The 21,790-nt window shown below is 48.8% G+C and overlaps 1 protein-coding gene and 1 long non-coding RNA gene across 3 annotated transcripts in view; one reads left to right on the top strand and one right to left on the bottom strand.

The window, feature by feature from the left end:
* Positions 1 to 6,597: 6,597 nt before the first annotated feature.
* Positions 6,598 to 9,179, bottom strand: FRAT1 (FRAT regulator of WNT signaling pathway 1). Its single transcript, XM_021072328.2, has one exon. The coding sequence runs from the start codon at positions 8,983 to 8,985 to the stop codon at positions 8,155 to 8,157; it is 831 nt and encodes a 276-aa protein (XP_020927987.2). The 5' UTR covers positions 8,986 to 9,179; the 3' UTR covers positions 6,598 to 8,154.
* A 286-nt stretch (positions 9,180 to 9,465) lies between these two features.
* ARHGAP19 (Rho GTPase activating protein 19) overlaps positions 9,466 to 21,790 on the top strand; it is a 73,182-nt gene continuing 60,857 nt past the window's right edge. For both annotated transcript variants that reach the window (XR_002338333.2, XR_002338332.2), the window contains exon 1: positions 9,466 to 9,733. This is a non-coding gene — a long non-coding RNA (Rho GTPase activating protein 19). The remainder of the gene's footprint in view (positions 9,734 to 21,790) is intronic.

Below are 21,790 nucleotides of genomic sequence, written 5' to 3'. Positions count from 1 at the left end.
GGGTACATGGAATCGGATCTTGCTCAGAGACCTTCACTATGGCTCTTAAATCCTGAATTGTTTCAGCTTCTCTGTTTTTAAAATTCATTTTTTCGTATTCTTTTCTAACATTGCTTTCGGCCTTGTCCCTGGCATGCAGAAGTTCCAGGCTAGGGACTGAACCCACAACACAGCTGGAACCAGAGCCACAGTGGTGACAACACCAGATCCTTAACCCACTGAGCCATCAGGGAACTCCTTCAGTTTCTCTCTCTCTTTTTTTAGGGTTGCACCCACAGCGTATGGAAGTTCCTAGGCTAGGGGGTTGTATAAGAGCTGTAGCTGCTGGCCTACCACACAGCCACAACAACACAGGATCCTTAACCCACTGCGTGAGGCCAGGGATCAAACCCGCATTCTCATGGATACGAGTCGGGTTCACCAGGGAACGCCTCCTTCAGCTTCTTTTTATCAGCACCATTAAGTAGTGTGTTTTGAACATCTGCTCTGAGTTCTTGCCCCGTTTAATCCAGATGGAAAATAAAGTGCTATTTATGGTGCATTTAGAGGAAGGTGATTATGACTCTGGTGTCTGGGGAGACCTAGGGAAGACCTAGGAAACCAGATCCAATGTAGACAGTAAAAAAGAAACAAGCAAAAGGCAGGGCAAAGGTAGCAAGATGATAACCAGCTTGTGATTCTTTTTAACTCACCCAAATCAATAAGTCAAACAAACTGCTTGAATAGCCTATCCATTGGGGGGGTGGTGAATTTTACTTCCTGTGAGTCACTTCATTGATAAAGGGGAGCCGTTAATAAACACTTGGGTATCAGATTCAGTTTTGATTCTATTGAGAAAGAAGAAAAGGGAAGAAAAAGATTTGTTCCCACAAAAACAGCAGAAACATACCCAGTCATCTCAGGCATGAAGGGTTATACAAGGTTATTTCAACAGCCAACTGGTCCCGGCTTCGCTGTGGTCAGACAGTTTCTGACTTAGGGTGCTGTCACAGGGGACATCCACTCCTATGGTCCCCCTGAGCCCTGCCCTTCAAACCTGCCCAGGGCAAGCACCCCATTCCTTCTGCCTCCTCAAGGAACCCCGTCCTTTCGATTCCTCCCTTTGCTGCATCCTTCACCCACAATTGCTGGAGCACAGGTCTCTCCTGCCTGAGCAAACCTTCCCTGGGTTCTGTTCTCCCTTTTTATTGATTGATTGATTGATTGATTGACTGACTGTCTTTTGTCCTTTTAGTGCCACACCCGTGGCATATGGAGGTCCCAGGCTAGGGGTCTAATCAGAGCTGTTGCTGCCAGCCTATGCCAGAGCCACAGTCACACCAGATCCCAGCCGAGTCGGCGACCTACACCATAGCTCACGGCAACACCAGATCTTTAACCACTGAGCGAGGCCAGGGATCGAACCCACAACCTCATGGTTCCTCGTCGGATTCGTTTCCCCTGCGCCACGAAGGGAACTCCTGTTCTCCCTTTTTAGTTGCTGTCCCTCCTTCACATCCTCTCCGAACCTCTAGGCACCACAATTCATCATCTGTGCCCCAAGCACTCTCTTAGCCTCCACAAGTCTGTTGAAATTGCCAGTTTGTTTGCTCTACAAATATTTACTAAATGCCAATACCCAGGCGTTGTTACTAAATGCAGCTATGTTCCAGGCAGTGGCCTAAGCATCCTTACTAGCATTAGCTCAATGAAGCCTCACAACCCCATGAGGCAGGGACTTTATTATTATCAGACTTGGCAGATGAGGACCATGAAGTGAGAGAAGTGAGGTGACCGGCCAAGGTCACGGGAAAGAGCCTTAAAGCAAAGAGCAAAGATTGTGACCCTGGCAGTTTGGCTCTAGAGCCTGCATTTTCACAGCTACCTGGTACTGTACTGAGGACTATGGGTTTTCGTTTCTAAACGTGTCCCTTTTGTCTTTTCCTCTCTCTTCCCGCCTAACCCCTTATCACCTGGTGCCTGGATGCTGTAACAGCCACCCAACCGACCTAAGCGCTCCCCCCACACTCAGTCCACCTGCTATACTGCGTGGCCTGATAATCTGCCTAAAAACGTCTTCTTCAACTTGTCACGCCTCTGCCATCAAAGAATAAATAATCTCTTTGGGGAAAGAAGACATTCACACATGAACCCCTGAGATAACCCTATAGTGACAGCAAATGAAGAGTGAGGACAAAATGAACTTGAAGTTCACCTCCTGCGAAGAAATGGCATGGTTTTCTCAGTACGAAATTATAGATGGGACTGCACAGTGCAGGCAGGCAGAACTTCAGCTGAGCACGGAATTTGAATTAGAGGGGATTTCTTTTTTTTTCTTTTTTTTTGCCTTTTCTTGGGCCACTCCCGCAGCATATGGAGGTTCCCAGGCTAGGGGTCTAATCAGAGCTGTAGCCACCGGCCTACACCACAGCCACAGCAACTCGGGATCCAAGCCACGTCTGTAACCCACAGCACACCTCACGGCAACGCCAGATCCTTTAACCCATTGAGCAAGGCCAGGGACAGAACCTGCAACCTCGTGGTTCCTAGTCGGATTTGTTAACCACTGCACCACGACGGGAACTCCTCTTTCTTTCTCTCCTCTTTCTTTCTCTCTCCTTTCTTTCTTTCTTTCTTTCTTTCTTTCTTTCTTTCTTTCTTTCTTTCTTTCTTTCTTTCTCTCTTTCTCTCTTTCTCTCTTTCTCTCTTTCTCTCTCTCTCTCTCTTTCTTTCTTTCTTTCTTTCTTTCTTTCTTTCTTTCTTTCTTTCTTTCTCTCTTTCTCTCTTTCTCTCTTTCTCTCTTTCTCCTTCCTTCCTTCCTTTTACTTTTTAGGGCTGTACCCATGGCATATGGAGGTTCCTAGGCTGAGGGTCCAATCGGAGCCACAGCTGCTGTCCTATGCCACAGCCGCAGCAATGTGGGATCCGAGCCACATCTGTGACCTACACCACAGCTCATGGCAACTTTGGATCCTTAACCCACTGAGCAAGGCCAGGGATTGAACCCTCAACCTCATGGTTTCTAGTCGGATTCATTTCCACTTTGCCATGATGGGAACTCTGAGGGGATGGATTTCTGATAGGAATGGGGGAGTTAAAAGCTGTGGCCTCAGGATGCCCTCCCCACAAACCCTCCCCTTTGTAATATTCCTTGCCGCCCCTACTCTACCATTCCCAGTTCTGAGCTGTTTTCAAGGTTTGCTTGAAGGGACCTCTGCCCTTTTCGAATAAACCTCTTCTAGACTGATTATTCCCTTCCTGGCCTGCGCTTTCTTGAGCACTTTATACAACAGGGGTGCATGCCTAAGAAATGTCTTATCTTCAGAGCAAACAGTTTTGTGCCTTTTAAGAAGCAGATAGAAGAAGTCAATAAGAGGCAGGATTTTCTACAAAAAGTTTAAAGCAGTGGCCTGAAGGCAGCAGCTTCCAGGAAAGATGTTTTGTTTTATTCGAGTGTTTACTTGCTATTTTGCTTCTCATACATGTTTTGTTTTATTCGAGTGTTTATTTGCTATTTTGCTTCTCATACATGATTCAATTTCACCTTCACCTAATTCTTATCCCCATTCTGCAGATGAGTTAATTGAGATTTTTCAGATTAAGGAACCCATCCCAAATCACACAGCTAAGCAATGCAGGGCTGCCTGCAGAACCCACGCTCTTATCTATTACACCTCCTGGGAGACATTGTTATGGGCAGGTCATTTGTTCTCTCTTGGGTTATGGATGGAAAACCAGGAGGAAGCCCTGCATGGGAGAGTTTGTGCTGCTTTGCCTGTGCCAGGCTTCATGGTGCTCAAATGGAGTGTACCTTTGAGTGGAAACCTCTCTGTGCTTTCATCTCTAAATGAGGTGGTAGCACTAGACCACTGAAGGCTCAGCTCTCCCGGGGCTGACATTCTGTGATTACTGAGCATCGGTGGAAGAGGGGGGAGCTAATTGAGTGAGTTAGTAATTTGGTTGCCCTGGTAACTCTTTCCTGATTGGAAGGAAAGGATCACAGGGTTTGACACAGACTTTGCTGGATAGGAAAGTGGTGTCTGATCTACGCTCCATGTTTCTGCTTCTGAGCTGGAACAGGAAAGAGCAAAGAAGGGTAAAATTGAATTCAAATATTGTAGCACTGATGCCTAATTTAGAATGAAATCTTGGGGTTGCAGACTCTGGAGCACTCTTGTGAGGTGTGGTATTATTCGTTTCTCCAGATTATTTATTTGTCAATTTCTGTGTTTATTTATTTTACTTTTTTGTTGTTGTTGCTGTTGTTGCACTTAGCGCTTTGGTCTTTTCCCTTACCCAGGCCATTTTCTGTGGCCAGCTGTCTTCATAGGATGCTGAGCAGAAGAAAATGGTTACAGTGTACCTGGCTTTTCCTAGCTCAGCTTAGGGATCTGGGGCACGGTTTTCCAGGGTTCCAACTGTAGGGTCATCATGTTGGACAATTGCAGGGGTGTCATTCACATTGTAGTATTCTGTGTGGACTTGTGCAGACAGTATTGGATTATATATGATGGAATCGGACTATTGGAAAGAGGCCTGAACTGGATGCCCAGAGACCTGGGTTCTAGTCTGTTAGGCCTTTGACTTTGTAAATGACTTTGGTACGTCCCTCTACCCTGCCATAAAATGGTCTAAGGAGTTCCCTGGTGGCTCAGTGGGTTAAGGATCTGGCATTGACACTGCTGTGGCTCGGGTTGCTGCTGTGGTGCAGGTTTGATCCCTGGCTCAAAACTTCATCTTTAAAAAATTTTTTTTAAAGTTTTATTGAAGTATAGTTGATTTACAAGGTTGTGACTGGAACTTCCACATGCCTCAGGCATGGCCAAAAAATGGCTTAATAACTTTTAAAAATTATTAATGTAAATCTTTATTCCAAAACAAAATCTTGGAGGGTGATGAGTAAGACCCTGCTGGATTTTGAAAGATAGATGGTTATAGGGTTATAGTGCATTTAAAATACCTCATAGTTGGGAGTTCCCTTCATGTCTTAGAGGTTAATGAACCCAACTAGGAACCATGAAGTTGTGGGTTCGAACTCTGGCCTCGCTCAGTGGGTTAAGGATCCAGCGTTGCTGTGAGCTGTGGTGTAGGTCACAGATGTGGCTTGGCTCCAGCATGGCTGTGGTGTAGATCAGCAGCTATAGTTCTGATTTGACCCCTTGCCTGGAAACTTCCATATGCTCTAAAAAGCAAAACAAAACAAAACAACAATCCCCCCCACCAAAAAAAACCTTACGGTAAGCATTAGTTTTCTCTTCTGCCTTTTTGAAGGAGGGGGTGGTACTACATGAACCCTAAGGTTGAGTCTAGCCTTAACCAGTCATTCTAAGAAGCCAGCCCAGTTGGAGCAGTGGCATCAAATCATGGCCTTGGTTTGGCCTTGGGGTGTTTCTAACCTTTTAACTTCCAGGAACTCCCACCCCAACAAAGAAGTGGGGCTGAGGACCTCAGGGTTCCTCCAGTGCCAGGGGAAGTCAGCACCTGACAGCTTTCCTCTGCTCAGTGCCCACAGGTGTAGCCCCCCTGCATTGTTGGAGGCCACCCTTCCTCAGTGGTAGAGCCTCCACAGTCACCAGTCCCTTGCTGGCTGGCACTGAACGGAGTCCCCCACAACCCTTCCTGGGCAGGTTGTGGGAAATGGCTGGCGAGATGTGTTCCAGAGACCACGAAGGACTGTGTGTGTATTTGGAGAGGGAATGGGGAGGCATAAACCACAGGCATTGAGACCAAAAGGGAGTTAGGAGATCAGGACTAAACCGTACAGCAGTCCATCCAGAAAGCACTTTCAGAATCACGGCATGCCCTTGTTTCATGAGAAACCGAGGACAGTTCCTGGAAGGAAGAGGAGGAATTAGACTCTTCATCTCTAGTGCGTGCCAGTCACAAGGAGCCCTTTTTGCCATCATCACACGTCCCATCTGTTGTAAAGATAAGGAAGCCAAAGCCCGCAGAGGTTGAGCAACTTGTCCAAGGTCCCCATTCAACACGGAGACTCGGACCCTGGATACCCTGTTGCCCAGTGTGGCTCCTTCCTGTGGGGGAGGGGGAGATCAGACTGAAGTAACTGAAAACAGGAGGGGCAGGGAACACAACTGCTTGGGGAGAGAATGAACATGCCAAGGGCAAAAAGAGGAGTCCTTTTATACCTCCAGGCCCCTTTCCCACCAGGTTTGCATCCTGAGCAGCCCCTAACCAAGAGCTGCCCCAGCCCAAAGGGCCACCTTGTGGGACAAGTGCACTTAATGACCACAGTAGAAAGAAAAAAAAGTGATAAGCCTCCCAGTCTGCAGGGACTAATCTGATGTCCTTTGCTAATACAGAGGCCGCTTCATAAAACATCTCCAGCACTGACAAGTAGTCTAGAAGGCTCTAAGGTTTTAGTGAATGGGATTGGTCCAAAACCTGACCTCGCTTTCATTTAATTTCATGCTAGCACCAATACACACCCAGCTGCGCAGACCCTGTCTAACTAGTGAGCTGTTCAGACACAAAGGCGCTCTAATTACCATCCACAAGCCAGGCTGACAAGGATTTCAAGTGTTTTCATGTTTATGGAGATCAGAGAAATGTGTTCTGTACATCTTTCACACGGAGGACAAGTATGAAAGAAAGCCAAACAAAAATCCAACGCATTTATTAAAAACAGATATTTCAGTTAACTTAACATCCTATAATCAGGATAGCCACGATTCCAGACACTCCGGTGCGAAGTGTAGGTAGGTCAATAGCCACATCTGGATGATGAACACGCCATTGAATCTTAAACTAAAACACCAACAATATGGTCTTGGACCCTTCGGACTGAGGGAACAGTTATGTCCCAAGCACTTCCCCAGGTTCACAATGGCAAAGCCCGCAGCTTCTCCATTTGGAGGGTCACATTTTCTACTCGGTTTCCTTCGCTTACAAAGGCGAGCTGGCATGGCTGGGGGAGGGGCAGAGGAGGAAATCAACTCCATCTACCCAGGGAATTGCAGCTGTTATTGCAAACGGCCCCGAGAGCCCATTATAAGCTGCTGCGCTAGGCTGTGTGTCCCTGGAGTGCCCCGTCACGTGGCGTCTCCCCAGCCTCCAGCCTGGGCCCCCAGGAGCGCCAGCGCCACCAGCTTGAGTAGTACAGCAAGGCCGAGGGGAAGAGGAGGTACCCGAGGCCCTGTCTCCGGGCAGTTTCCGTGATAACTCGGGGCGCGGCCGCCCGCCGGAGGCACCAGAGCCCAGCGCGTCGCCGACTCCCTACACACGCGGTGGCAGCGGGTACGCGTGTCCTCAGGAGACTTCAGCACTTGCAAAACACCGCGCTCTACCCCGAGTACAGGCGGAACCAGGCAACTCTCTGCCCTGCTGGAGCCCCGCAATCTCACGTGCGCCCAGGAAACAGTGACCTTGAACCCAAGGAGGGGCGGTCAGGCTGCGAAAATACACTTTTGAGAGGACTGAGGGTTCACTCCGCGCCTCGCCCTCCCTTTTCCCCAGCACCGCTCGCCCCCACTTCACCTCAGCATCCCGGACGCAACCCCCTTCCCCCACCGCTCTGAGAACCGCTGCCGCTGCTAAGTGGGGGCGGAGAAAAGGTTACTCCTATTCAATTTCCGAAAGGGTCCTTTTCCCGGTGCCGCGTGTTTTAGATTAGGAACCAGCACCCCAAAACACACGAGATGAGTTTTAAGTGTCGTAAATGTTCAAGTCTGGCAGTTTGAGGTACTCTGAAATTATCTACTCGTGTTCCCCTTCCCCAAAGTGGATCAGGAACCAGCCCTAGAAAGGTAAATCAAGGAACTGAGGTCATCCCCCCTCGTTCAGGTGCTCGGCGACCCTGAGAATCGTGGGCTGTGGCGACATGGTCGCTGGGCCAGAGGACCCCGAGAGGCTGCGTGGAACTGCACGCCGTGCCACCAGGACTGGTCACGCCAAATAAGGAGTCCTATTGACTGTGAGCTTGGAGTGGGCTCTGTAAATTGCCTTAAGTTGGACCAACTAAATCCTACTTTTCAACCACATCTGGCCCTTCGACCTCAGTTCCCCGCGAAAATATTCGCTATTTTTCGATTCCTCGTCTTCATGAGTTATCTCCCCGCTTTCAAAAGCGCGAGTTCGCCAGTCAGAGTAGGGATGCAGCCCTCAGGGGAACCCCTTGCCCTCCAGGCAAAGGCTGGCGCTGAGGCCACACCCGGGCTGTTAGCTGCCGGGGACTAGAACGCCGTCGCCAGTTCTGAGCTGCGTCCTCCTCCCGGACGCGCCAGGGTCGCTGCAGGCCGCGCGAGGGCTGCGGGGCGAAGGGGGCTCATGCACCGGGGCCGACAGAGGGCCAAGGAGCGGGCGTTGGGGAAGCTTTGCGTGTAACTGCAGCCGTCGCGAATGAAGCCTCCGCACCGCCTCCTTGATGAGATTCCCCGAGAGTACGAGCTGCTGCAGAAGCCGGTGCGGGTCATCATCGCCGGTGCGAGCTTGAGGCTGGGGCCCACGTCGCTGCTGCAGGCGGCGGGAGGCGGCGGCACCCCGCAGCCATCCTCGCCGGCGTGGGCCCGACAGCGGCTGCGGGGCACCCCGCTTGTCCGCTCCCGAGGGTCCATCAAGGCTAAGCTGAGTGGGCAATGGGGACAGAGCACTGGGGCCTGTGGCAAGCTCGGCCACAAAGTAGGGAGCAGTCCGGCCCCGCACGCGGCCGCGATCCCCGAGGGGGCAGCGCAGGGCCCCCGGGGGCGCCGGGCCCCCAGCCTCCGCCGACCCGGTCGGCAGAAGCGGCGGCAGAGCTGTGGCTAGGGCCTTCTCCGCTCTCACGGCTGCCAGGGGCCGCGGGGGCTGCAGCGGCGGTCCCGGGGGAGCGCCCGGGGAGGCAGGGCGGTCCTGTGCGGCGTCCAGCTGCAGCGTCTCGCCGATCTGGGCCACCAGCCGGTCCACCTCGCCCGAGCCGCCCAGCGTCACCGACTGTTCCAGTAGGAGGACGCTGTCCTCCTCCTCCTCCTCTTCCTCGCCGGCTTCCTCTTCCTCCTCTCTCCGGCACGGCATAGTCCCCGGCGCGGGCTCCCGGAGCTCTGCCGGCGTCGCTGGGGATTCGACTGCCAGTAGGGTTCGGTGGGCCGCGGCAGCGAGGGGAGCAGTGCTGCGATCGGAGCCGGGGCTGGGGAAGACGCTGAAGCTGGAGCCCGCTGGGCACTCTCGCCGCGCGCCTGCAGCCGCGGGAGCCGGAATCCTACCGGCTCCGGTTGATTTGTAAACAATGGGTGACGTAGCCGCCGGGCTCTACCACCGAGCAGCTGCGGGGGTGCGCCGTGCCAGTTGGGGGTGGAGCGCCCACTGGGCAGGGGCACAGGGGAAGCCTTGGTACCCCTGAGCTCCACAGCCCTGAATTCTGCCTGCGGCGGGCACTGGGGAGCAGGTCCTCGCTCTCTTAACCGGACGTGATTGGCATTGCCAGAAGATGGACACCAGCGTGGACTCCGTTGGTTTCTTCCACACACACTAGCACTAGCACATACACTTACAGCCACACACCTACACACTTCTCTAGGCTCGTCGACTCTTCCAGTTTTGGCATTTGCGCCTTTGAGGTCCGAGATGCCAGCGTTTGGGAAGTGATGGCGAGGCAAGTGAGGCGAGTGGTGGCTAGGAGAGGCGTCAGGTTAGAGATCTGTCTGGAGATGAGGGAAAAGAGGCTGACGGAGAGGTCGAAGGACCCTGTGATACGATGGCGGTGGCGGATTGGGAATTGGCAGAGAAAGCCCCGTGATTCATGCTTTTTCCATCGGGAGCATGGGTATGTGGGAACCTGAACTGGAGCTGTCATTACTGAAGAGGAGGTTGCTCGTCTTGGGAGAAGCTGTGGGCTAGAAAGTTCTTTTAAGAAGAATGCCTCAGCCCAGTAGCGGAGTCTCCTTTCTGAGGGGGAGTAGGAGAGGAAACGGTCAGTTCTTTGGATGGAAATAGAGGTTACGGCCACCGTAACCCTTCAAGGTACCGTGGTTGGCTTAATGAGTAACCAAGATTTCATTTTTTAAAAGAAAGAGGGGTGGAAAATGATCCTTTACCGTCGTATTGCCTGGAGGTTTATGCAAAATCCCAAGTCCCTCAAGCCTAACTTGCACATTACACTTACATGTAGACCATTGGTGGACCAGCCTTTTACAGGAGAGGGATAGTGTCAAGGTGATGGAAATATTCTAAAACTGTGATGGTTGCACAACTTGGTAAATTTATTAAAAATTAAAATGAGGGAATTTTATGATGTAAGTTATATGTTAATAAAGCTGTTTTAACAGTTAGCCACAGGAATTCCCTTGTAGTGCAGTGGGGTAAGGATCCAGCCTCGTCACTGAAGCCACTTGGGTCACTGCTGTGGAACCAGTTAGATCCCTGGCTCCTGGGAACTTAGCCAGGGAATTTACGCATGCCTATTGCCAATTGTGGCCAAAAAAACAACAGAGCAAAACTATTAGCCAGAAAACACTGCACACACAAACACAGAAACCAGGCAGTAGAGAGCTACTTTAAAATATGGAGCAGGAAGAGTTCCCCTTGTGGTTCAGCAGGTTAAGAACCTGACTAATATCCTTGAGGAGGTGGGTTTGATCCCTGCCTCACTCAGTGGGTTAAGAATCCTGTCTTGCTGCAGGCTGCTTTGTAGGCAGTAGGTGCCACTGAGATCCAAGTTGCTGTGACTGTGGTGTAGGCCAGCAGCTGCAGCTCCTATTCAACCCCTAGGCCCCCTAGCTTGAGAACTTCCATAAGCCCAGGTGTGGCCTTAAAAATAAAAAAATAAAAAAAAAATATGGAGCAGGAGAGTAACATGATTTAGTAAGAGACTGGAGCCTAGAGATCCAGATAAATAGAAATAAGGGTCTTGTTGATCAGTTCCAAGCTGATATATGAGCAAGCTTTTAGAGAAGGATGGGATAGCGGGAAATTGTTAAAATGGATGTCTTATTTTATTCTAATTGCTCTGGTTAAAGCCTCTAGAACAACACCGAATAGCAGTGGTGAGGGCAGACATTCTTGTCTTTTTCCTGATCTTTTTGTTTGTTTGTTTGTTTTGTTGTTGTTGTCTTTTTGCCTTTTCTAGGGCCGTACCCGCAGCATATGGAGCTTCCTAGGCTAAGGGTCTAATTGGAGCTGTAGCCGCCGGCCTACGCCAGAGCCACAGCAACACGGGATCCGAGCCACGCCTGTGACCTACACCACAGCTCATAGCAACACCTGGTCCTTAACCCACTGAGCAGGGCCAGGAATCGAACCTGCAACCTCATGGTTCCTAGTCAGATTCTTTAACCACTCTGCCACTATGGGAACTTCATCTTTTCCCTGATCTTGAATAAAAGCAATTAGTTTTTCATTATTAAATATGATGTTTGCTCTGGGTTTTCACAGATGACATTTCTCAGATTTGGGATATTCCCTTCTTTGCCTGGTTTGTTGAGGCTTTGTTATTTTATTTTATTTTATTTTATTTTATTTTATTTTATTTTATTTTATTTTATTTTATTTTATTTTATTTTGTTTTATTTTATATTTTGCTGTTTAGGGCCAAACTTACAGCATATGGAGGTTCCCAGGCTAGGGGTCTAATTGGAGCAGCAGCCTGTGGCCTATGCCACAGCCACAGCAACGCTAGATCCCAACTGTGTCTGTGACCTTCACAGCAGCTCACAGCAGCACCGGATCCTTAACCAACTGAGTGAGGCCAGGGATCAAACCTGCAACCTCATGGTTCCTAGTTGGATTCCTTAACCACTGAGCCACAACGGGAACTCCAAGGGGCAATTACTTTTGTGACTTCTTTGAAAACCTCCCAGGACCTGGGGGGCTCTGGGCTGACTCTGGGGAAGGAAGGGAGGAAGTGTACATGCACCCTGCTGACCTCTTGCCTAATGCCTGACAGGGCAGTTGCGCAGATTCATACTCCCGTGAAAAGCTGTAGACAGTCTGCTGTGGGCTGACTGAATTCTTGCCCACTGTGGAGGATTTCAAACTTTATGGCAGGGATGAGGCCTGCCACTGTTTTAGAGGCAAGCGGCATCCCTGAGCATGGGCCTCGGAATCGCAAAACAGACACAGGCTTGGCCCTTTACCACTCCCTCCATTGTCTCCCAGCTCCCAGGCAGGGAGGCTCTAGGAACTGGGTGGGTTGGGGAGGATGGATTTGGACTGAGAGAATTTAAGAGATTAGGGGATTCACAGTGAGATGCAGAGATGCTAATGAGTTATTAAATACCTCTCAGTAGAGTAGTAGCTGAGGAAGCTGGAAATACCACCATACCGCCTGGAAGGCAGACGTTGAAAATGTCTTAGAGGAGCTCCCCTTGTGACTCAGGGGAAACGAATGGGACTAGCATCCATGAGGACACGGGTTCGATCCCTGGCCTTGCTCAGTAGGTTAAGGATCCTGCATTGCTGTGGCTGTGGCTGTGAGGTAGGCCGGCAACTGTAGCTCTGATTCAACCCCTAGCCTGGGAACTTCCATATGCTGCGGGTGTGGCCCTAAAAAGAAAATTTGTCCAAGATCACACTAACAGTCAGTGTCAGAGCCAGGATTCAAACTCAGTTTTGGTTGATGCCACAACCTGTCCTTCTCAAACCACCACCTAGATGTTGTTATTCTGGTTTTGCTATCTGCTCTTTTCACTTTGCCTGGTTCTTATTCCCCAAGGCCTGTTTCTTTCCTTCAGTGCCTCTGCCAGTTGTCATGCACTATTTCTGGTCCCGTTGCCCGGGCCCTTCATGTTTCCTTGACAGGACTCTGCAGCTTGTGTCTGGGCCCTGCCCCTTTCGCTTTAATCCACTCTTCTGGCAGATCAGCTTCCTAATGCCCAACCCTGCTCAGATACCCACCACCCCCACTCTGAATAGGTGCACATTACCTCCTGAGTAAAACTCTCAGCTTCTTTTGCTTTTTCTTTTTCTTTTTGGTGCACCCTCTTCATGTCGAAGTTCCCCGGCCAGGGATGAACCTGGGCCGGAGCAGCGACCCAAGCTGCTGAGTAACAACACCAGATTCTTTTTTTTTGTTTGTTTGTTTTTGCCATTTCTTGGGCTGTTCCCGCAGCATATGGAGGTTCCCAGGCTACGGGTCGAATCAGAGCCGTAGTCACTGGCCTACGCCAGAGCCACAGCAACACGGGATCCGAGCTGTGTCTGCGGTCTACACCACAGCTCACGGCAACGCCGGATCCTTAACCGACTGAGTGAGGCCAGGGATCGAACCAGCAACCTCATGGTTCCTAGTAGGATTCGTTAACCACTGAGCCACGACGGGAACTCCACAACACCAAATTCTTAACCTGCTGAGCCACAAGAGATCTCATTGTTTTCGTTTGCTTGTTTTTTTTTTTTTTTTTGGCTGTACCTGTGGAATATGGAAGTTCCCGGTTCCCGGATCAGGGATTGAATCCGTGGCGCAGCTGTGACCTGCGTCGCTGTTGCAGCAATGCCAGATCCTTAACCTGCTGTGCTGCAAGGGGACTTCCAACCCCCAGCTTCTTAACATAGTATCCGGAACTCAGAGACCTGGCCTTGGTTCACTCTTCCAACCTTATTTATTTATTTATTTATTTATTTATTTTGCTTTTTAGGGCTGCAGCATATGGAGGTTCCCAGGCTAGGGGTTGAATTGGAGCTGTTGCTGCCGGCCTACGCCACAGCCACAGCAACAGTAGATCCGACCTACACCACAGCTCATGGCAACGCCAGATTCTTAAACCAGTGAACAAGGCCAGGGATCGAACCTGCAACATCATGGTTCCTAGTAGGATTTGTTTCCTCTGTGCCACGACGGGAACGCCTTCCAACCTTATCTTGATCCCCACAGAAGCCCTTTACTCCTGTCAGCAGTCCCTTGCCAGCTTCCACGTGCACCTAACATGTTCTGGTCTCGCAGGTTTGGTCCCGTCTTTGTGCAGACAATGCCATCCCCCCAGTCTCTACCCATCTAAATCTTCCTTGTTCCAGCTACAAACCTGCTCCAAGAGGCAGTGCGTCCTTCTGCCCTCTGCCCTCCCACCCCATTCAGTTCCCTTAATGGGGCTCTTACTTCCTTTCTGAACTTACTTGGACTGGTCTAAACTCTAAGATCCTCATCCAGAGGGCCCTCTGAGTGGCCAGAGTTATTTGCCCATCTCTAGAGCCAGAGGAAGTGTCAGTGCCACCCAGATCATACTGAGGATGAGGGAGCAGAAGACCCCTTAAAAAGATGCTGGGTGCAGCAAAAAAAAAAAAAAAAAAAAAAAAACCCCAAAATGAAAAAAACACAAAAACCCCTTGTCCAGTAAGTGGGATGTAGTTTTCCATATGGCCCAAAGAACTCCACTGTTTTCACTTACTACTTCTTTGATTTACTTGATTCATTTTGTCGCTTTATTCATTCACTAAATAATTGAATAAGCAAGACCAAATATAGTCCTTAACCCATAGAACTTGTAGTCCAGTGGGAGAAGCCAAAACTAATCAGTCATATAAACAAATCCAGGAATGCAGCAAATGTAAAACAGTAATCTGAGACAGACTTATTGAGTCCCCAGAAGGTTTTCATGCTTCCTAATCCACACGATTGTGTAAATTATTTTAACTAGGCAACAGGCCTTTTATTTCACTATTAAATTGGTCCTTTAAATTTACATGTTCCAGAAGAGGTAGCTCTGGATTTAATTCACACTGAAGTGTGAATGAATGAGCAAGGCGGCCCTCTCTCTGTGTCCATGAGAGAAGATGGATCCTGTGACTGAGGATGACTGCAGAGGCCCATGGCGGGGTGCAGGGGCTAAAGTAAATTTCCTTTCCTCTCTTTCTTTCTTTCTTCCTTCTTTCCTTCCTTTTTTTTTTTTTTTTTTTTGTATTTTGAGGGCTGTACCCATGCCATATGGAAGTTCCCAGGCTAGGGGTTGAATCAGTGCTGTAGTCGCTGGCCTATGCCATAGCCTCAGCAACTCAGGATCTGAACCATATCTGCGACCTACACCACAGCTCATGCCAATGCCGGATCCTTAAACCACTGAGTGAGGCCAGGGATCGAACCTGTGTCCTCATGGTTACTACTCAGATTTGTTTCCACTAAGCCACGATGGGAACTCCTCTTTTCTTTTTTTTTTGGCTTTTGTCTTTTTAGGGGCATACTCATGGCATATGTTTACTTTCTGATTTTGATTGGGAGTCTCTTTGAAGCTGACTATGGAGGCTCCTGTCTAGAGAGGAGAGGTGGGGGGAGACTTGAGGCCTTTTTCTGACCTTCACCCTGTAGCTATAGAGATTTTTATGTGCAGAATTTCTCTCTATACCCAAACAACCTCCATTAGAATGGCTTATAGTGGCAGAAAAAAAGATCCCTCCAGGCTTCGACTCACATGATGGTGGAGATAACACTCAGCACAGTGAGTTCAGGATGTACCGGCCCATTCCTGAACATCACATGTGTCTTGCTGCTTTGAAACTTACCATCAGCACCTGGGGCTTCCCAGCCTGAGGTCTGAGGTGGTTTTTTGTTTTTGTTTTTGTTTTTGTTTTTTGGCTTTTCAGGGCTGCACCTGTGGCATATGGAGGTTCCCAGGCTCGGGGCCAAATCAGAGCTACAGCTGTAGGTAGGCCTATGCCACAGCCACAGCAATACAGGATCCAAGCCACGTCTGCTCATGGCAACACCAGATCCTTAACCCATTGATTGAGACCAGGATTGAATTCATTTCCACTGCACCACGACAGGAGCTCCTGAGGTGTTTTTGATTAGAGGTCCAGAGAGATTCCAGTTCAAAATGATCTGGTTGGGGAGTTCCCGTTGTGGCACAGCGGAAACGAATCTGACTAGGAACCACGAGGTTGCAGTTTCGATTCCTGACCTCGCTCAGTGGGTTAAGGATTCGGTGTTGCCGTGAGCTGTGGTATAGGTTGCAGACATGGCTTGGATGCTATGTTGCTGTGGCTGTGGTAGAGATTGGCAGCTGTAGCTCCAATTCGATCCCTAACCTAGGAACCTTCATATGGTGTGAGTGCGGCCCTAAAAAGCAAAAAAACAAAACAAAACAAAACAAAAAAACAAAAAAACCAAAAAAAAACATTGATTTGGTCACATTGCAGGCCTTTCAACTCACTCCTGCCAGACTCAGAACCACAGCTGCTTCCGTCAGACCTGGCCCCTTGCCAGGCCTGGTACCTTCAAGCTTTCAGAAAGTTTGGTCCTTGCCTCTGCTGTGACCTAGACTGACTGGCCCCCTTGCCCTCCAGCTACAGTCTGAGCTTCCCGAGGGAAAGATTCATGGCTCATTCAAGTGCCAGCACTGAGCCCAGAGCTTGACAAATGGTGACTGCCAAGCCCAAACGCTGCGGGACTGCGCATGCTCCTTGCCAGCCTCTGGCCACTGACCTGGCTGTTTCCCAGCTTGTTCTCCTGGCTGGGGAAAATGACCTCCAGAACTTTTACTTCGGGGTTCCAGCCCTGAACTTGGTCATTTTTAGCCACGCAGAACTGGTCCCTCTTTCCTTCACCTCACTGAGTCCCATGTCCCTCCACCAATCGTGAATCCCGCAACACAACTGGACAGTTTTCTTCCTCCCTCCCTTTTTCTGGCCTCCCTTGTGGCATGTGGTTGGGGTTAGGGATCAAACCCGAGCCACAGTAGCAACTCAGGCTGCTGAAGTGACAACGCCAGATCCTTAACCTGCTGCGCCACAAGAGAGCTCCTGGACAGTTTTCTTTTCTTTTTTTTCTATCTTTTTAGGGCCACACCCCCGTCATATGGAGGTTCCCAGGCTAGGGGTTGAATATAGCTGCCAGCCTACGCCATAGCCACAGCAACACTGGATCCGAGCCCTGTCTGTGACCTACACCACAGCTCACGGCAACACCAGATCTGAACATCGTCTGCAAACTACACCCTAGCTCATGCAGCGCTGGATCCTTACTCCACTGAGCGAGGCCAGGGATCGAACCTGCATCCTCATGGATACTAGTCGGGATCGTTAACCACTGAGCCACACTGGGAACTCCGACAGTTTTTTTTTTTTTTCAGGCGTGTGGAATCTTAAGTGTGAAGTGAAGGGTTAAGCTTTGCCCCAGCCCAGAATGACTAGGTGCCCCAGGAAGAAAAAAAAAAAATGAGAATGATTTGTAGCACACATTTGTCCTTCGATTTGTTTCCATTTTTGCAGGGCATTCTCCACTGGGAGAGCTTTGTTGGGAGACAGAGCTGTCCCCTAGGTAGAAAGGTAGAAGAAAGTGACATCGGCCCAGCCAATCAGATGTTCTTCCCAACAACTCTGCCTCTCCTGGGGGTGGCAAGGAGACCGTAGGGTAGGTGAGAAATCAGCAGAGGGGTGACTGTGCTGAGAGTCACATGGCCCATTACCCTGGCTGGGTTTCCAGCTCTCTAGCCCCCTTTCTTTCTGCCAGTCCTTGAGCCGGGCATCCTTCCCAGCAAATCCAGTTTCTGCTATGTTAGCCAAAGTCAGTTTCCAGGGCTTGTAACCCAGATTGACATAAACCTAAATGTGTACCTGGCGGGGATAACTTATATATTTTTTTACTTCAATTTTTTTAGATCCGCACCCACAGCATATGGAGGTTCCCAGGCTAGGGATTGAATCAGAGCTGCAGCTGCCAGCCTACACCATAGCCACAGCAACACAGTATCTGAGCCACGTCTGCGATTTATACCACAGCTCACGGCAACACCAGATCTTTACCCCAATGGGCGAGGCCAGGGATCAAACCTGCACCCTCATGGATGCTAGTCAGATTTGTTTCCACTGAGCCAAGAGGAACTCCTGGAGGGGATAGTTTAAAAAAACCAGGGAACATCTATAATGTAGAATACTAGACAGCAGTTCAGAAGAGGAATGGCAAATCTAGGTGTCCTGACATGGAAAGTTCTCCAGGATGCATGTATAAAGGCAATATGGGGAGTTCCCCTCGTGACTCGGTGGGTTCAGAACTCGACTAGTATCCATGAGGAAGTGGGTTCGATCCCTGGCCTTGCTCAGTGGGTTAAGAATTTGGCATTGCGGTGTAGGTGCAGATGCTGTTCATATCCTGTGGTGTAGGCCAGCAGCTACCGCTTGGATTTGACCCCCTAGCTTGGGAACTTCCATAAGCCCCGGGTGAGGCCCTAAAAGGGGGTTGGGGGGGGGACACTATGTATAGCATTTTACCATTTATCTAAAAATTAAAATGATGTATTTATGTATGTATGTGTTACCATTTGAAGGAGAGGCCACAAGAAGAGGAGGTTTTATTGTGCCTGTATCTCTGTATCTCTAGGCCTACAATAGCGCTTGGCATATGGTGGGTGTTCAATAATTTTTTTTTTTTGCTTTGCGTACATGACTTTTTTTTGCTTTTTTTTTTTTTAGGGCCGAACCCTCGGCATATGAAGGTTCCCAGGCTAGGGGTCGACTCAGAGCTGTAGTTACAGGCCTACGCCACAGCCACAGCAATGCCGGTTCCAAGCCGCCTCTTGGACCTATGCCACAGCTCACAGCAACGTCGGATCCTTAAGCCACTGAGAGGGGCCAGGGATTGAACCTGCATCCTCAGGGATCCTAGTCAGATTCATTTCGGCTGCACCATGATGGGAACTCTGATATTTTTATATTTTGTTCTTGGCATCAAAATGTTCTGCTTTAATTCAAGCAAAGGGAATGGCAGGAACAAAACTGAAAACAGAAGACGCATCTGGGAACCTGGAGTCTCTTGGAGGGTGAGGTTCGAGGTGGGGGTGGAGAGGGTGACCCCAAGGTGGGGTCATGGGCACATTCTCCTTTTCTTTTTTTTCTTTTTTTTTTTTTGGCTTTTTGGTGTTTCTAGGGCCGCTCTCATGGCATATGGAGGTTCCCTAGGGGTCTAATCGGAGCTGCAGCTGCCGGCCTACGCCACAGCCACAGCAACACCAGATCCGAGCCGTGTCTGCAACTTACACCACAGCTCACAGCAACGCCAGATACTTAACCCACTAAGCAAGGCCAGGGATCAAACCCGCAACCTCATGGTTTCTAGTCGGATTCGTTAACCCCTGCGCCACGACAGGAACTACACATTCTCCTTTTCTTTCTCTTCCATCTTTTTCCTTCTACTTCCCTCCTAAATTTCCTCCTTTTTTTCCTCCTTCTGTTGAGGCTAGTGCCTTGAAACATAAAGATGATTAAAATACCATATTTGCCTCCAAAGCTCCAAGTCTATTGTGGTAAGTAGAAGGATTTGCACTCACATTTGTGGCCAACTCAAGTCCATGCCTCTGCACCTTTTTTTTTTTTTCTTTTTAGGGCCACACCTGTAGTATATGGAGGTTCCCAGGCCAGGGGTCAAATTAGAGCTGTAGCTGCTGGCCTATACCACAGCCACGGCAACGAGGGATCCGACCTGCATCTTGGACCTACACCACAGCTCACAGCAATGCCTGATCCTTAACCCACTGAGTGAGGCTAGGGATCGAACCTGTGTCCTCAAGAATACTAGTCGGGTACATTACCGCTGAGCCATGACAGGAACTCCAATGCCTCTGCTCTGAAACCATCCTTTAGAGCCCTGGCCTTCTTCCCTTCTCTGCACTTGTGAATTCCTGCGAGTCTGGTCTCTGCTTCGTTATTTAGTCCTCCATGATTCTAAGCTGTCTTCTGTTGTATGTGACTTATGTGTGTTCATTTTGTCTCCCTGAGTCTACTGTAAACTTCTTGAGGGCTGGGGCCACTTTTCTGTGACCTTTTGTTCAGCCAGGCTGTTGGAAACAGGACAACTTTCTGAACTTGCATGAATGCACGCTGTACAACCGTGCTTATCATTGCGCTAACAATGAATAACTAGATGGGGTAAAGATGATTTCAGAGGAGTCGTGACATCTTTGCAGAAACAGAGTGTGCAGGCTTGTCAGCTGGGGGGTCCTTTTACAGGACTCAGCAATGATACTTGCTTTTAATCAGAAGTCACAGCGCAACAGTTGAGTTTGAGGAGAAACACTCCCCTCTCCAGGGTAACTGATTAAATTGTAACTATAAGCCTAATGTATGGTTCTTATCACGCAGCAATGGAGATAGAAGTGTTATCTGAGACAGGAATTTAGCATTCTTAATATTTATCATCTCATCTTGAACATTTATCTAGTCTTAGTGTGTGCCAGGCACTGTGCTATGAAGCAGCTCTTCAGAAATTATCTCATTCAATCTTCATAATACCCCTCTGAAAACTATTATGAACCTCCCTTTACAGAAAAGGAAATAGAATCAGAAAGTTAAGTAACTTGTCCGGGGTCACACAGCTAGAAGTGAAGCAGCTGGGATTTGAACCTAGACTCACTAACTCCAGAGCCCATACTCTTTAACTATGGTGCTATAGCTCCTCAAACATTAAGGATTTTGTGTAAAAAAAATCATCAAAACAGGTGACCCAGAAATATAGTTGTCTGGTGTGGTTTCAGGTTGTAGTGGTAGTACTTTAAAGTTTTGAATATTTTTTTCTGTGTGAAATCATCAATTTAATTCAGTCAGTCAGTCATTTGATGTCCCGGGTGTCCTGGGGCCAGGAAAAAAAACTTGCTCACACTTTAGGGAAAGGGCAGAATTTGAGCCTTGGCTTCCCTGCTTTGTATATATGGCAATTATGCAACTTGAATTTTCTAAGGCTGTCTGGGTTTCAATGAAAAATTTCACTGATAGTATGTTTATTGAATTTTGCATTTCTTTTCGTGTATTTGCACAATAAAAACAGTTTTTTAAACATAAAACTAGAAGTTCCTGTTGTTGCTCAGCAGTAACGAACCTGACTAGTATCCACAAAGATGTAGGTTTGATCCCAGGCCCCCCATTCAGTGGGTTAAGGATCTGGCATCGACATGAGCTGTGGTTTAGGTTGCAGTTGTGGCTCCCATCTGGTGTTGCTGTGGTGTGGTGTAAGCCAGCAGCTGCAGTCTGATTTGACCCCTAGCCTGGGAACTTCCATATGTTACAGGTGTGGCCCTAAAAAAAACCCCAAAGAAAACCAAAACGACATAAAACTAAATGCAATTTTATGTAGACACTTTGATCAAACTTTTTAATGTGAATTGATCAACTGAAATAATGTATTAGAACATGTGATTCAACTTTTTTTTTTTTTCTTTTTAGGGCTGCACTTGTGTATGCATATGGAGGTTCCCAGGCTAAAGGTTGAATTGGAGCTACAGCTGCCAGCCTACACCACAGCCACAGCAACGCCAGATCTGAGGTGTGCCTGCAACCTACACCACAGCTCATGTCAATGCCAGATCCTTAACCCACTGAGTGAGGCCAGGGATCGAACCCACAACCTCATAGTTCCTAGTCAGATTCGTTCCCGTTGCGCCGCAATGAGAATTCTGTGATTCGACTTTTGATTTGGATGATATAGTCTAAGGACTTACTTGTTCATTTGTTCAAAAAATATTTATTCAGAGTCCACTGTGTGCCAGATTTCATGGGAAGCAAAATAGATGTAGCCTCTACTCACATGTGATAGGAAGTCTAGCTGGGAACCCTCACATGAAATGAATGGTAACATGAACTATATAATTATAAGCTGTGCTAAGAGCTATGAAGGGGGGTCCCCTGGTGGCTCCGTGGGTGAGGGATCTGCTGTTGTCACTGCTGTGGTGAGGGGTTCCATTTCTGGCCCCGGGGAATTTCCACATACTGCAGGTGTAGCCTAAATAAATAAATAAAATATGTGAAAAATAATAGGATAATAAAGGGGGCCATCCAGAAAAAGCAACAGAGCAAAGGCCCTGAGCCAGGGATGAGTTTGAGAAACTGAAATACATGTGGGTAGAGCTTAGTGAAAGCGGAGAGATTTAGGAGATCCTTAGATGAAACGATGTCAGAAAGAACACCAGGA

The sequence above is a fragment of the Sus scrofa genome, chromosome 14, assembly GCF_054392235.1.
Source record: "Sus scrofa isolate SSC_HxYL_T2T_F1_AM1 chromosome 14, Sscrofa_HxYL_maternal_Yorkshire_Landrace_v2.0, whole genome shotgun sequence".
Classification (NCBI taxonomy): Eukaryota; Metazoa; Chordata; class Mammalia; order Artiodactyla; family Suidae; genus Sus; species Sus scrofa.
Note: the sequence above shows the minus strand (reverse complement) of the source record. Positions and strands in the feature narration are given on the sequence as shown.

Excerpts from the sequence above, each read along its gene's own strand:
- FRAT1 (XM_021072328.2), bottom strand. The coding sequence starts at position 8,985 with ATGCCGTGCCGGAGAGAGGAGGAAGAGGAAGCCGGCGAGGAAGAGGAG.